Below are 16,174 nucleotides of genomic sequence, written 5' to 3' on the forward strand. Positions count from 1 at the left end.
TGCAGCCCATGGGTCCCACACGGAGCAGATCTCCACGCTGCAGCCCGTGGAGGAGCCCCCGGTGGAGCAGGTGGATGTGGCCTGGAGGAGGCTGCGGCCCATGGAGAGCCCCCGCAGGAGCAGGCCCCGGGCCGGAGCTGCCGCCCGTGGAGAGGAGCCCCCGCAGGAGCAGGGGTCTGGGGGGAGCTGCCGCCCGTGGGGGACCCGTGCTGGAGCAGTTTGCTCCTGGGGGATGGACCCCGTGGTACGGAGCCGTGTGGGAGCAGTTCTTGGAGAGCTGCTGCCTGTGGGCAACCCCGCAGGCTCAGTTCGGGAAGGACGGCATCCCGTGGGAGGGACCCCGCGTGGAGCAGGGGCAGAGAGGGACCGTGAGGGAGTGGCGGAGATGAAGTTTCAGGGACTGACCACAGCCCTCATTCATCTACACTGCTTGAGGACAGGAGGTAGAAGAAGGTTGCTGAAGAGAAGGTGGTTGTAGTTTGCATTTAGTTTCACACTGTTCTAGTCTACTAGTGATGGGCAATACATTGTATTCATCTCCCTCTGCAGAACCCCTTTTGCCCATGATGATAATTGATGAGTGATGTTCCCTATCCTTATGTCAAGGCCTGAGCCATTTCCATTGTATTTTCTCCCCCTTTTCCTTTTAGGAGAGAGAATGAAAGAGCAGTTGTGGTATAGTTCAGCTGCCCAGCCAGGGAAAAACCACTACACCACACTGAGTGGAGCCCAAAAAGAAACACTGGCACCTTCCATTTCAGGTCTCTTTTTCTCAAACTGAAAGGTTACAACAGGTTTCATGTCAAGTCAAAACACAAAGGTCAGAAGCAACTCCATTGTGAATTATCATCTCCTACAAGCAAACATTTCAATTACAGACAGATGAGCTAAAAGAGGGCTGCAAGGCTGCATTTCTGAAAGGTCAGGAAAGAGCTGTGTCAGTTAAAGACATGCTCTATGCATTTCCATGAAACAGCATCTCTCACATTAGCTGGTAAATAATGCCTGCTCCTGGAAAATACTCACTCTCACAAAGTTAATCAGTACTACTTGTATAAACCATAAATGATGACATTTAATAGTGGTATAATCCCCCTGAAGTCAGTCATTACCACAGTTAAACTGACAGCTTATTAACTATCCTCAGTCTTGCCTCAGGGCTCTTAACTGCTGGCTAAAAACTGATTTTCAGGGGGATTATACTTACATAAGGACCAGAGAGGGTCTAAATTAAACTATGTAGGGCTTGTTACTAGGCAGATGAAAAAGTAACCACTTAAGTTCTCTATAATGTATTAGCTCCCCATCTTAAAGACTCCTATGGGCGATGCTCTCAGAAAACAAAGTTAGTGACTGCAAGGAAGTATTTTCCGCAAAAGTTACACAAAAATAGAAATAGAAGTATTTCTCAATGATTTCTTCTTTGACGCTCCAAACAGATGTAATTAAAAGAAGTTTGTCTCTACTTACTGCCTCCATTATAGAAAGAACTAAATATAGAAACCGAAGCTGTAGCATAACAAGATGAACATTTATCATTCTATTCTTGCAGTAAACTAAATCACTTCATAATATTCATTCAGAAGACCAGCATTATCTTGCATTTCTTGGAACAGAAACTCATCATTTGTTCTTGTTAATGAAAAGATCAGACCGAGCCACTATTACTGCTTTTATTAGAAAATGTAAATAGTCATAAAGTCATAAATCTGAGTCAAAAGTCATAAATCTGAGTGTACAATTTCATCTAAAAATGAAATCTAGCTGACAGTCCTCTATGAGCTGGTGTACGATGTGGCTAAGGAAACAGATGAAGATGATAGAGAATATTCATTACTTGTTACTAACACATTTTCTTCATATTCTGGAGGTGATTCAGAGGAGAGAGACAGCATTGGTAAGATATCTGAAGGTGAACTGCATCCAGAAATTGTACATATAGCTTCATAGTCTCTAGCAGCAACTGTTCTATCATCATCTGCAAGCTGTGCTCTGTAAAACAAAACAGCATATTAATATAGCTCATTTCTCTATACCAAGTGAAAAGTGAAATTACTCTTGACTTACATGAACATACATGTATGCACACTCCCTAAAAACCCCTGAAGCAAAGAACTTATATAGGCATTAGGATTTCACTCAATGTGCTGCTACATTATGACTCAAAAATTCTATTACTTCAGATGGAAGGGCAAACAAGCTCCTTTCTAATTCACATCACAGCCTGGCTTACGGGTATTAGCTGGTTTTGGCAGGGCAATCTTACTAAATCTTTTGATCCTTTGCTCCTAATGTATCTTCCTTTCTGCAGTCTATCAGTCTATTCTCCTCTTCTTTTATGAAAGACTGTTACTAGACTTAGAGTGGCATCACTAAAATAGCAATCTCTAGCAGTTTGAGACCTTAAATGAAAGGAAACTTGAATTTTTGTAAGTCTTCCAGCAACCTGTTAAGACATAAGGAGTAGCACTCCTGCTCAGAGCCAGAGAAACAGAAGCAACTGTACACCAGACTACTAAGTTCTGTGAAAGTCAAGGAGAGCGGTCAAGTAGTCACTGCTTTCCTCTAACCGTCACAGCTAGATGCCAGTTGGTTGCACCCACACTGTTCTAGTACGCTGCTCATCTCACCCTGGAGGTGGCCTTCAGCATATTGCTTCAGCTGCTTCCCAAGAAAAGGGAAGAACTCCTCATTCTTTACGCCTTACTCCCAGAGCCAACTTGTACTTGTGTGTACATCCGTATCCCCACCAATTCCGCATGTGGTACGGGAACGCTGAGCATAGTCACCTCATCTCCAGTAACAGCATTCATAGAATCATCAAGGTTGAGAAAGACATCCAAGATCATCTTGTACAACTGTCCCGCTATCACTAATATCATCCACTAAACCACATCCAACCTTTCCTTACACAACCCAGGGACGGTGACTCCACCACCTCCCTGGGCAACCCGTTCCAATGCCTGACTGCTCTTTCTGAGAAGAAATGTCTCAGAATTTCCAACCTAAACCTCCCCTGGTGCAACTTGAGGCCATTCCCTCTTGTCCATTGAATATGTATGTTTAGAGGAGAAAGAAGCCACTGACACAATTTCACAGTGTGATAAGCAGGAAGAAGTAAGCACCATTCTAACACAAGCCTCCTCCTCCTCTGTGGCACTTAGGTCTTTGGACATGAAAAGGGTTTGTGCTTGCTTGCTTCAGGGGAAGATAGAAGAATTTTGATGTAATTGATATCAGACACACAGCTAATACAGCTGGTCATGGAACTCACCACATCATGTGAGCAGAGAAATCTGGAGTACAGTGGAAAGCTGGTAGAGCAATCACTCAACAACTACAACCATGTGGACAGAGCTAGGCAGACAGGGACTCTTGCAGTGATGGTGCTTCATATTGGGCATAGTCTTGTAGACTAGAGTCATCCCATTGAACAAGCCTCACTCAAGCTACTGACCCACAGATTAAAACCAAACTCATCGGCCCCTCCAAAGGGTAAAACCTCCTCAGTCCTGGATCATCAAGGGCCTGAGAATAAGTTGGGTATATGGTATCTAGCTTTTGGCCAGACCTAGTCGAGGCTCCTGGTATGTGGCCTTACAGTAACCTCTTTCACCCTTGATAGCAACCCACTGCTTCTAAGCCACAGGGGGAGATGTCCCTGAAAACGTGTATAATGCAGGAGACTCTTCAATCAGCCAACTATTCTTGCTACCTAAGCCTGGTGGTGGCAGCATCTAGCAAATCACGCTCTACTCAGGGCATAGAGGAGTAGCTACATGGGGAAGGTACAACACCTTGTTATGAAGTTGGCATTGCAGCCTCGCTTTAAAGCTCCCTGTAGTCTCCTGCTCTTCTTCCACGGTATCAAGGTATCCTTCTGCCTCACCACGCTGTCACAGCAGGAACAGGGCAGACCAGCAAGGGCCTTTCCACAAGGCAGTGAACTAAGAGTCACAGGGAGCACAGTACACATGCAAGTGGCACTCCCAAGGTCATGGGACCTCTGGATGGGAGTCATGAAGTGTTCATCACACTGGTTCTACAGAGGCTTCCTAATGTCTGGCAGGGTCACCTTCTCTTGGACTGTTTATGGAAGAAATCTGATCTAGCAATAGCTAAATAAGGCCACCGATTTAAGATTTTGTCACAAGTTCGTTTCATTAATAAACTTAAAAAAATTAACCCTTATGGAATATACTTGGTAGTGTGACTCCCAATTCCTCTTTTATAGTAGGATATTTCTGTGCCAGTAAATAAGGTATCTGAAATAAGTTAAGCAACAGAGTAGAAAACTTTATAGTGCCTAGCAGAGAGAGTTAATTTACAGTTATTTAAGAACGTGTTGAACACCTTGAGAAATGTCATTTCCAAAAACAGACAAGAAAACAGTCTTACCCATCGTTGAAGATAGAGTGGTATGGTGGAGGATTTTCACTTGCAGGCAAGCCACTTGACATAAGACAGTGTGTCACAGTCGGTGACATAGGGTCAGAAAAATAAGGTGGTGGAGGTGGTGGGAATACCATTATTGCATCACCTAGGGAAAAAATACCAAATTACTGTCTCTGAAAAAATAAGCATCCTTTTTTTTTCCCTCTAAATGTATCCTAGAACATTTCCTGTCTTTGAAATTACAGTATTTTTACTTGTCTACCTTTTAATGTAGAGTGCAGTGACACTACATATAGATTGTTACATTCTGAGCTGCAGAAATACATTGTAGATACATTTTGGGATAATACTGTTTCCAATTGAAGACATAGCATATTCATAGATGGAAGAATTCATTTAGAAAATTCCACTGGGTGGTTTTCTAGCTATGAGATAAACGTCTTTACTGTTGGCTATCTTCAGAAACTGGAAGTACAAAGCCCAGAGTTATCATTGACTCAATTTAAGGGTAGACAAGCATTCAGTTTTTTCTCATGTATCTAAAACAGAAGTTTTATGAATCTGCCCATATCTATTTCACTGCTATAACAAAAGTATTCAAGTCATGAATGGTTCTGATTACTACTTCATGTGGATTTTGAGTGCCTTGACAGTTTCCCTACCAAGTTACTCAGGCACACTATTAACACAAGTACCACAAAGCTACAGATAAGTAAGTCAGTATTAAATGTACTGTGTAGCATATCTACCAATTTCATATTTGAGGATTTTTTTTTAATAAAATAAGTTGTGCATAATGGACCTCAAGTCCTGTCAGACTACAGTTGAGCAATACTATGATTAATCCATTAATCCTTCCTGAGAACTACAGAGTTATCAGAATAACCTATGTATACAATGTATTCATGGGGTTTTAAAAGCAGGGTGATACTCAGGACAGCATTTCCTCCTAATAAACTAATTAAACACAGTATATTCTGCAATTAACAGAAGCACCTTTCATCAGTCAGAGATTAATTGCAAGATCTGGCCATTATTCAGGGAAATACAATACAAGACTTATGAATCACTCTCCTGCTTAGGGGGTTCAGATCTCCAGGCTAAAATGAGTCTCAAATATAGTCACAGAAGTCATTAGACCTGTGATTTACACTCTCAGCTACACTCTTTGGGAAAGGAAGTGAGATTAGATTCATTTGTGCCAGCCTATGTGGTTTCTTTTGCATAGACAATCAGGTGCTGCTTTTAATGCCAAAAGAGGTTTTCTCCTTGTGAAAAAGGTAACTGAAGTGATAGTACAGAAAACAAAAGACATAGCGACTTAAACTCTAAGACTCCACTTTGTCTGTTTGGACATAACAGAAACAACATGCCTATAGCCCAAACAAGTAATAGTCATAAATAAGTAAACCATTAGTGGAAAGAAAACGAGCTCAAATTAGAAGTTCACACATTTACCCACCTACTGTAACTTGTAAAGATTCAGGGCTCTGAGGATGTTCTTCATTTTCAAAAGATTCTTGGCTGAGATTGAAGTTTTGTTTTTTAACATGAGCTATCACAAAGAAACACAACCCAGTAAACACAATCAAAGGCCCCACGATTTGAAGCGACAGGAATCCACAACCCTGGAGATTCACATCAGAACTGCTAGTCTGGTTGAGCTGTACAGTGTGCCAACCAGGGCTGCAGCCAGGAACCCAAATGCCCAGGATACTAATTAGCATTCCACTCGTCAAAAATAGGAATCCAAAGATGAGAAACTGGGCAAACTGACAGCTCCCTCGACAGAAAACAAGGCTGTATACTTGCTCATTTTGCAATTGTCTTTGTCTTATATACAGCCTGGCCCTTGATCTTGCCAATAAAAGAAAAACTAAGCCAGTTACAGCCAGCACAGGCCCAGAAGCCTTAAGAACCCCATTACAGTCACTAAAGGTTTCATATGGGCATGATTGTAGAATAAAGACTGAAAGCAGAAATCCAGCACAGAGAAAGACTGCTCCAAAAAGAAAAAAGAAAAAAGTAAGTTTCTCATGTTGTCCATTATTTCCTTCACCTCCTGGTGCAGGAACAGCCACTGGATACATTACAACAGAATCTCCTCAAGCAGATTTTTTTTTTTCCTGTTGGCATTCAGTGACAGAAAACTACAGTTGATCTGTAAACATGAAAATACACAAATCAAAAGAAGAAAAAATAGCAGGACTAGATACATAATGTTTACTGCTACATTTGCTACTCAACCTATTTGAATTGCATGCTTTTAGTATATTTTCTGTTTTGCAGTAATGCTGTCATGGAATAAAGGGCCTAATAAAGTTTGTTGCCATTGAATACACACAACAGGTCAAAACTTACTTTAGAGTTACACTGAAAACAACTGTAACACCCCACAATTGTGGATGTACAACTAATGAACTGTTTCTTTAGAAATACAGTCTTATGATTAAGGGGACATTGATATCAGAGAATGAATACTTGAAACAAGGTGTGGTTAACTTCCCCCTGAACACAAAGCCAGGAGAAACTTCTGTAGCATATGGTAGGAAGTGGCAAGTGTTGAAAGAAACAACCTTAATGAAATTGAGTTTAGATGACTACTGGCCTTTTTTTTTTTTTAACTGAGTAAATCTTCTAATACATACCTTTTAAAGCATGTACATCTTGTTTCTTTTTCCACAGCCACTAGAGACTTTGCAGTTTCTCTCCGTAAGTCACCTTGCTGTCCTACATAACCACAAGAGCAAGTACACAGAGGATTTTTGGTTCCGTTCTGAAAGTGAAAAAAAGCCATGTTAAAGATTGTACTTCAAGTTTCACTGATTCCATAACCAGAGCTGGTACGTGTATCGCTCCCACACTTCCTTTCAGCTTTCCTTGTTTCTGAATCCTTTGTCTATACTCCAAGAAAGCTTTAAAAAGAAATAACAAAGGTGGCTCCCAGAAGGCTTCTGGACCTATCAGCCTGTGGGAGTTCAGATTCAGAAGTAACCAGAATACAGAAGTTAGTGCTGAGGCCAGTAACAGTTTTGTGCATACAGACAACAAATCTGCTGATGTTGACATACCAGAGCAGGGAAAGCCTGACTAAAAATTAGGACAGAGTGCCATCCAGTGAGCTCTAGAAAAAAATTTACTTATGTCATTACTAACAGGGAAGTTTGTACCGCTCTGACATAGGGATCAGATTGATAGCTGCAACCACTGAGATCTCTGTCCAAGCAGCTACCATCAATCAAGAGCTAACCTGAAACCAAGGGGAATTTCAGACTGGAAAATAGCAAGTTCAGAGGCACCATGAGAAAACGGTCTCCTTCGGAGAGCAGGAGGTACTTAACCCTGCCCATACTGCAGTGTTTCAACACTGCTCTCTTCCCTGCACCAGTAGTCTTCCAGGACAGGCTTTGTCTGTGACTTGGAAATATCACAAGGGACATCAGACTGGAGCAGTTTGTCAAAAATGGAAGCAGGTAACTGGTTTAATTCGCTGTTTCAGTTAACCTTCAGCATCTCCTCTACCAGTTTCTAGTGCCCTGCTACAAACTGAGACAACTGGAAGCTACAAGTTAAGTTAGACTGACTCCTCCTTACATATGCCTCAACAGCTACTCCACAAGAAAAACAACATATTCTGTGACTTCTAGAAGCAAACTGTTGAACATGTGTCAGCCACAACAAGCTCCATGTCACTCCCCAGTAACTGCAATGCCCCACTGGGATGAAAACAAAACATAACCATAAAACCCACTAGTCACTCAAATACATAATTATCTAATTATCTGTCTGCAATATAAGGCAATCTATTGAGTCACTTACTTAATGACTTGTAAGAGCAGAATCCCACTTAAAGAAAGGGGTGAACAGATATACAAACGAAGTTACTAGATCTGCTGAACATCAAACAGGACCTCTAGCAGCATGGGAGAAGGCAGAGAGCATGCTGGTGACAAGGCACAGTGAGCACAAGACCTGAAGGGCAAGGAAACAGGCTGTTCCACAGCAGCAAGATGACCACTGCAGGAAACAGTCTCCTGACTGGCTATCTCAAACAGCGTAAGTAAGGGACATGCCTCAATGAAGCCCATTACTCTGGTCAGTTCATTCATAAGCTATGCTAAGTATTTCTTCCCTATTCTGAGAATAACTTCCCTTTACTATGAATGGTTTGAAAAACTGCAAGTGGGGGCTCCCTTATCATAGAATCACAATGGTTTGGGTTGGAAGGGACCTTAAACACCATCTAGATCCAACCCCCTGCCATGGGCAGGGACACCTCCCACCAGACCAGGTTGCCCAAAGCCCCATCCAGCCTGGCCTTGAACACCTCCAGGGATGGAGCACCCACAGCTTCTCTGGGCAGCCTGTGCCAGTGCCTCACCACTCTCAAAGTATTTCCCCCTTATATCTAATCTAGATCTAACCTCTTTTAGTTTAAAGCCATTACTCCTTGTAATATCCCTACACTCCCTGACAAAGAGTCCCTTCCCAGCTTTCCTGTAGGCCCCCTTTAGGTACTGAAAGGCCACTCTAAGGTCTCCCTGGAGCCTTCTCTTCTCCAGGCTGAAGAACCCCAACTCTCTCAGTCTGTCCTTATAGGAGAGGTGCTCCAGCCCCTTGATCATCATAGCCTTCCTCTGGGCTCATTCTAATATTTCTATGTCAGCCCCTGTGCTGGGGGCCCCAGATGTGAATGCAGGACTCCAGGTGGGGGTCTCATGAGAGCAGAGGGGAAGAATTCACCTCCCTCATCCTACTGGCCACACTGCTTTTGATGCCTTGATAGTACTGAGTATTATAGGAGTGTTACTCATGACTTCACTTTGGAAAAAGCAGCTATGCGGGGCAGTAAGGGTAAGAAAAGAAGAATAAAGAAATCTTGATAGATTTCAAACTGAAGACCTTTACCCAAGCATACTTCTAATACTGCATGAGTTGGAGTCAATTTGAAGGATCTGTTTACGAACAGAGAAAATAATTAGGTTGGTCACTCTTTCCTCAATTTCACTGGTCCTTCCTAAATTACCTTTTTTTTTCCCTAATAACTACCTACACTCCCTGATGAGTGGAATTTTTCCTCATTTTCATAATTGATTTGAGCTGGTTCAGAGTTATTGACCTACAAGGATACTAAACTGAGTAAATGGCCTCTGAAATACAAGAACACGCAAAGCCCAGTTTTAGACACAACTGTCTTGAGATATTTTTCTGTTGAGGCACATTAACCATTATAACAGCAATACACTATAATTAGAGAAAAGTCTGAATGCTTTCTTTGCAATTCCCTTTAGGGAAGAAAATATGGAAATAAGTACAAGAAAATTAGGACAAAAGGAAACAATGTGAAGTGGAAAAAAAATAATCAAGTGTTTAGTCTTTAAAAAGAAAAATCTAGAGGTTTGTTCTCTTTGCTCCAACACAGTGCCTGTTTCTCTTCCACTAATCTTGTTGTTATGAGATTAAGTTAAAACACACATTAGAAATGAAGCATGTGCATATTTTCTTAATTCTCTCAGGCCACAAAAGAAGGAACATTCAGAACAGCCTGTTGTGGCTTTGAAGATGAAAGCCACAGATTTTATGCTGCAAAATCCAAGGGCAGACTAATTTTCATTTGTGCTACCACCAAATTTTAATAGTAAACCCAATGAAAGATTAAGCCATATTTCTTGTGTTTCAAGAAGTACTTTAAGACAGAAGCAAGGCTTATATTGACTATGTGTTTGAAATACTTCCACAAGATTAGGTATCATATTGACACAGGGAGGTCTTCACTTCCTATTTACCCCTAGCTTGAAAGCAGACATGAAATAACAGGTCAGAAACTGCTGGCATAAAATTCAACAGGGTAGAGACAGTTAAGTATGAAGGAAGGAGAAACTGGAAACATGGCTTGTAAAGGAAGTCTGGTTATGAGCTTAACTTGAATGATATAGTGCTTTATCCTCTTGTAAGTCTGGCCTATGACAGGTATACAGAACAGGAAATAACGTAATTTTTGCATGTAACGCTTGTGATACAACTTTCACATTATGGATGAGTCAAAGAATTTAAAAATACAAATTTTGATTCTAAAAAGGGGACATGTTGCTTTCTGTTTGACCCTTCAGAGTTCAAGTTTTCTAAGATTTCTACTGCAAACACCAGGGCTATAAGCTTACTCTCCCTTACCCATATGAAATTTGATATCCTCATGCAGTCATGAATTCAGGAACTGAGGACTAAAAGAAAAAAAACATTGGAAGAATTAAAACACTTCCATCTCTCTGTTTTATGTCTCCCAGAGTAGGCCCCATTTCTGCTATTTCACTTGCAAATGCACCCAAATCTTTTCATGCACAAGGACCACGCTCTTCAGACAAGAGGGAATGGCCTCAAGTTGCACCAGGAGAGATTTAGGTTGGAAATTAGGCGACATTTCTTCTCAGAAAGAGTAGTCAGACATTGGAATGGGTTGCCCAGGGAGGTGGTGGAGTCACTGTTCCTGGGGGTGTTCAAGGAAAGGTCAGACCTGGTGCTTAGGGACATGGTTTAGTGGGTGATACTGGGGTAGGGGGATGGTTGGACCAGATGATCTTGTAAGTCTTTTCCAACCTTAATGATTCTATGACCAGGTCTAGTTTATACAATTATTTAAGAACTACAATATCTAACCCTTTTAGCTGTTGTCCACAACAGCAACTTCCAATGGACTCAGAAGCCATCTCTTTCAGATATTTTCCTTTTAACTGTTTTCACCCCTAATTCCAATTTTGACCTCCTCCTGCAAAGTCGCCACTGTCATTCTATGTTTTTTCCTTCTGGTTTCTAGTAAAACCATGAATCCTGATAGGACAAACTAACTGGAGGGAAAACCTCCCAACTTTATTCAGTTTAACTTCCATGTCACAACTCCAGAGGGCTCTCTCCTTCTTCTTCCTTTGCCTCTCACTCCTTGTATAACTCACTTCTCCATTTACATACAGTATGTCCCCCAAACTGCACTCTTGACAGTCAGCAGAACTATCTTTCTGTGAGCACAGCTGGTCAACCTAAAGTAAATTGGAGTTTACCACATTTTTCCACCCCCCATGTACCACCCGCTCACCCCAACACAATTTTTAATCACTTGTGTAGGTAAGGGCAAATGCCAATTAGCCTGATAGTACTTTCAGTTTCCTACTATCAAGCAACAATAACACTACCAGCACTAGCAAGTTTGCAGATGCTAATCTAACCAATTTGCTCTCATATATACGCAGAGTAATTAGTGCCCAACGTTGTTCTCATCTCACATAACATCTGACATCCAAGAAGAAGGATTTTCAGAATTTAAAAGATGCACAAAACAATCTCCAAGCATTCAGTGGATGTCACAGACAGAAACTCTACCAATATGAGTTGACAAAATGATTATACCAGCTCACAATATAAGAAGGGTAACACTGCGTTGTTAGTTCTGAGTGTTGAAGGTGGGATAGGACTAAGCGTCTGGAAGAGTGCTGGAAAACACCTGCAGTAGGAAGTTACAGAAAACAGGATAATCCTGACAGTCTCCAGGCACGTGTGCAGCAGGGATCCTTCTCACCACAAACTGAGAAAGTGTCAGGGATTCTATCCTGTGCCAGACAACTACACTCCTTTAAGAAGCTGCCAGCTACGATCCCTGTGCGCTACAGGGAAAAAATGATTAGAATAGAATCCTTTTACCGATATACCGATATAAAGGATCGAATACCCGATCCTTTTTGGTAGGGAAGGGGTCCTTGCACTGATGCCATGGTTGGATGCAAGGATCCCAGAAGGGCGCATGGCCACAAACAGACATTTGCAGACCAGTTCAGCAGACGACTGGTTGGGTGCCACGCAGACAGTGAGGATAAAACCCATATTCAGCAACAACTCTGAAGGATCCCTGGTAGGTAGGATTCTTTTTTACACAGAACACTCACAGCACACAGGAGCTGGGGTAAAGCAGCTCTTGTTTTCTCACCAGTAGGGAGACTAGGTAGAAAATAAATAGAGGTGAGGCCCAAGCACACAATTAAAACCAGAGGTGACTTTCTTCAGACGCATAACACAAGGCAGAGCAGTTTATGTAAAGTTCTGGGAGGATCTGTCCCACAGATCTGATCGACATTGAGTGACAAAAGGCACAGGCAAGGAGACTTACAGATCTTTGAGGCGATATGCTTGTGACCATCGAGACGACCTAAGACTCCACAAGCTGTCCAGAGCCTTCCTGTCTGAGTTTCTTGATGCTGCCCGTGGGCACTAAAACACAACCAACACATGGACAAAGCAATTAAGCTCTACTCCGTTCAGGAAAAGCACCATCCCACCAAAGACCCCACCTCGTACTCCAGCCTGTCAGCCAGGCTCTCCTCCAAGCCACAGAGGATCTCGGAGGGGCAGGACGATGCCTTGAAAGCGCAGCTCGTGCATGTAGCAGCGAGAGCCAGGTGGCAGCGAGCCTGCCCGGGGCGAGCTGGTCCTCACAGGAGAAGCCTCCTCACCAACCCCATGCCACCAGCACGGAGAGCAGCGTAATTCGCACAGGGCTATGTGATAATTCCCCATCCTCCCGCAGGCCCAGAGGTCCCTGCATGAGACAGGCAGGCCCAGGCTCTCCAGGGAGCAGCAGAAGAGCCTCTCTGTTACTCCAGGACACCACCGCCCTACAAAAGCGACGCGCAGAGGACCAGCCATCGCCTCCACCCTTCACCCGAAGGGAGCCAGACCCACACCGACAACAGCAGCACAGCCGGCGGCTGTCGGGTGACACAACACCCCGCACACCCGCCCCACGGAGGTCAGCAGGAGGACGAGACCTCCTCCGACACCCTCCTCCGGAGCCGCCGCTCTGCCCCGCGGCACCGTCCCCAGCCCCCCCTCCCCTCAGCGCGGGGACCACCCGCCATCTTCGCGCCCTCCCGCTCGCTCTCTCGGCAGCAGCACCCCGACATGGCGGCGCGGCAGGTGCGGGGCAGAGCCGGCAGCTCGCTCGCTCCTTCTTTCGCTCCCTCCTTCCTTCCCAGCGCCCCTTACCTGGCCGGCCCGCGGACAGCTGCCGTGGTTCAGCCAGCGCCGCTATTTAAGCACCTGCGCCCGGCTCCGCGCACCTGGGCGGCAGCGGCGCGGGGCAGGGCTGAGCCGAGCCGCCCAGGGGCCAGGGGCGCGGCGGCGGTGGTGCTGCTGTTGGTGGCTGCTGCGGCGGCACCGCCTCCTCGTCCCCGCCTCCCCCGGTGCCGAGCGCCCCGCCCGCTGGCCGGCGTCGCCCCTCGGTCGACCTGGGCTTCTCCTGTCAGCCCTGAGGGGCGTCCGGCAGCGCTCCGGGGCGTGAGGAGGCTGAGGCGGGAGGCGACGCCATGTCAGCCGCCCCGCGGCTGTGAGGTGACGGCCGGGGCTGAAGGCCGGCCGGAGGGGATCCATCCGGGATGGGCTTCCCAAAACCGGCCGCAGCCCGCCGGTGTGTTTGCTGCCCGGCTGTGAGGGGAGCCGGCCGGCCGGCCTGCCGCCGTGCGGGTGCCGCTGGCCCCTCACAGCCCTGCGTACGTGGCCCGGGTCTGGCGCACACCCGAAATACGGGTGGTTTTGGGGTGAGGCCGATGAGTGTTGCTCTCGGGAGGGTTGCGCCACACCTGCCATCTCTGGATCCCTTTGGTCACAGCCTTCTGTGTGTCCTTGACCTGAGACGTTGGGTTTTGAGCAGGATTCCCCTTGCTTTTCATGGTCTGGATGTGCCTGGTGTTGCTGAAGGTGACACAAGGTGATGCCACGTTTCCTGCTCCTCCTGCCTACCCTTGGCATTTCAGTAGGATTCTATAGTTAAAGCAAGCAAACAAAGAAACAAAAAACAAAAACACAAACAAACAAAAACAACAAACACTTCTGCACACTGGGAAAGTTGCAAGGCATTAAAGATAGGCCAAGCCTAGGAGTAAGAGATTTCCTTCAGTGGTGAGTCAGTTCAGGCAGTGGAAATGTGAGGAGATGCTTTCCCTCCAGCTTCCTAGGTGCCGGCAGCGTGGAGGAGGAAGGTGGCTTTGGCAGCAGAGATGAGAGCACAACAGTGAACAGCAGGCTTAGGTGGAAAGGTAAAGAAAAGTGGGAGTAGCTGTGCAAGAGGACAAGGAGCTAAGGGAATAAGGTTGGGATGTACCACTTGTAAGTGCATGGAGCTGTGGTTGGACCTGAATGACCATGGGACTAAAGCTGCTCCACTGGTTAGGCCCAGACTGGCAGCTAGTGAGGTGCAAGGGAAGCTTGGTCTTATGTGAGTCAAAGTGAGACGAGCAAGAGGAAGAGTGAAAGGTGGAATGATGCATAGAAAATAGATGGCAGGATGGAAAGGGAATGGTTAAAGTCTTGTTTGACGGGGAGATAGTTTTGTTATATAACAACACTGAGAGAAAGGGAGATATGTATGTTTTTGGAGCGGATCTGGATTTGGGTTAAAAATAGGGAAAACTAAGAGTGAAAAGTCAAAGACTGGGGACTTACTAAGTTTGAGAATACATGTGGGGTGTGAGAAGGATGGGGTAGAAGGCTTCAAGTTTTCTAGAGTTGTAGGTTTCTGGATGTTATTGACCTTCTGTTGTTTCTATGTTTTTATGTCCCAACTCAGCTGCCACCGACTTGAAGGTCAGTTGTGAAAACTCAGACACTGTTGTGAAGGATCCCACGGTAAGGAGAGACTAGGAAGTGATGATTTCTATATTCAGTGAAGAGTGAAGTATTTCAGTAAAGGAGAAATAAAAGGAAAAAGGCTTGAAACAAACAAAAGAAGGTGAGCATCATTTGTTACGAACACAAGCGGAAGCTGAAGTCTTGAAAAAAAAGAAGGAGCATCAAAATGCACAGTCAGACTATTTTATAATGTGTGGCAACACTGGCACAAGGAGATTAATTATGTTTATGTGACAGTTTTCTATTATCTGATTCTAGTTCTATTGTTGTCCAATATAGAGCTTTAACAATAGTAATAATAATAAATTATGTAGTGCTTATTTCTGTCTTGTTAGGCTGAACTTTCTTCAGTTGTCTGGTATCCTTAAATGAGAGGATCACTTGTTCTATAAGATCTCTCCCTTTTCCTGTTATGTAAATACTTCTTGTACCAAACCTTACACACATTAGGAATTTCACATTTATTAAATTATTTTCTTTAATTAAAAAAAAAAAGGAAAAGACAATCACTCTTCTTGACAAAAGTTAGCAATCTTGTTGTTTAGCATCTACATGCAAACAAGATTTCTGTCCAAACCTTTACATCAGCCTTTCTTCTCCACCCTCCACTTGGTTTTCTCGTAGTGCTAGGTCTCCAGATTTGACACCGATGATGAGAGAAGTCATTTCAGGAATACCATTCTTCCATTTGTGAGATTCTGATTCAACCTGATTTCAGTTTTCAGTGGATTGAGTGGATTTGAATTCATGTCATATGGCTATAGTCATTAAACTGTAATCTTGAGCCATATCTTGTGATTTAAGATAAGAATAAATTTATCTTTTTATTTATTTATTTATATATATTTTTTAGCTTTTCACATAGTAACTGTTTAGTTATAAGTTATGCATATTTTATTTCTGGATACGAAGTGGTAATGTTTGCAAAAATGGAGGTAAATTGATTTTCCCTATACCAGAAAGTACTGAGAGAGTTGTTTGTATAAATCTGGACATGGTTGTAAGAAAGACAGTGGTTATAGAAGTTGATGCTAATGGGGAAAATAAAGTATTTTGGACTGGCATAGAAAGCAGTCCTAGGGCTATGGAAAGCTATAGTGCATTCACAGCT

At 44.0% G+C, this 16,174-nt stretch overlaps 2 protein-coding genes across 3 annotated transcripts; one reads left to right on the top strand and one right to left on the bottom strand.

The window, feature by feature from the left end:
- Positions 1–1,659: 1,659 nt before the first annotated feature.
- TMEM171 (transmembrane protein 171) lies at positions 1,660–13,582 on the bottom strand. 2 transcript variants are annotated; one of them, XM_048049859.2, is made up of 7 exons: positions 13,423–13,582; positions 12,548–12,648; positions 10,567–10,616; positions 7,044–7,171; positions 5,858–6,556; positions 4,399–4,540; positions 1,660–1,992 (listed from the first exon to the last, which is right to left on the bottom strand). In XM_048049859.2, the coding sequence occupies exons 5-7, from the start codon at positions 6,483–6,485 to the stop codon at positions 1,776–1,778; spliced, it is 987 nt and encodes a 328-aa protein (XP_047905816.2). In that variant the 5' UTR covers positions 6,486–6,556; positions 7,044–7,171; positions 10,567–10,616; positions 12,548–12,648; positions 13,423–13,582; the 3' UTR covers positions 1,660–1,775. The 2 variants fall into 2 exon arrangements, with proteins under 2 accessions (XP_047905816.2, XP_047905815.2); XM_048049858.2 differs by lacking the exon at positions 10,567–10,616.
- Positions 12,687–15,925, top strand: LOC125180340 (lysine-specific demethylase 9-like). The gene is made up of 2 exons (XM_066988586.1): positions 12,687–13,353; positions 15,002–15,925. The coding sequence occupies exons 1-2, from the start codon at positions 12,981–12,983 to the stop codon at positions 15,073–15,075; spliced, it is 447 nt and encodes a 148-aa protein (XP_066844687.1). The 5' UTR covers positions 12,687–12,980; the 3' UTR covers positions 15,076–15,925.
- The last annotated feature ends 249 nt before the right edge of the window (positions 15,926–16,174 follow it).

This window comes from Anser cygnoides, chromosome Z (assembly GCF_040182565.1).
Source record: "Anser cygnoides isolate HZ-2024a breed goose chromosome Z, Taihu_goose_T2T_genome, whole genome shotgun sequence".
NCBI classification, from domain to species: domain Eukaryota; kingdom Metazoa; phylum Chordata; class Aves; order Anseriformes; family Anatidae; genus Anser; species Anser cygnoides.

What these genes read in the sequence shown, in the direction of transcription:
- LOC125180340 (XM_066988586.1), top strand. Translation starts at nt 12,981, where the DNA reads ATGAGACAGGCAGGCCCAGGCTCTCCAGGGAGCAGCAGAAGAGCCTCT. An exon ending in CCGACATGGCGGCGCGGCAG is followed by an intron (nt 13,354 to 15,001) that starts GTGCGGGGCAGA and finishes GTCCCAACTCAG; the next exon opens with CTGCCACCGACTTGAAGGTC.
- TMEM171 (XM_048049858.2), bottom strand. Translation starts at nt 6,485, where the DNA reads ATGTATCCAGTGGCTGTTCCTGCACCAGGAGGTGAAGGAAATAATGGA. An exon ending in ATCTTTACAAGTTACAGTAG is followed by an intron (nt 4,541 to 5,857) that starts GTGGGTAAATGT and finishes TTTTTTCCCTAG; the next exon opens with GTGATGCAATAATGGTATTC. An exon ending in CACTCTATCTTCAACGATGG is followed by an intron (nt 1,993 to 4,398) that starts GTAAGACTGTTT and finishes TTTGTTTTACAG; the next exon opens with AGCACAGCTTGCAGATGATG.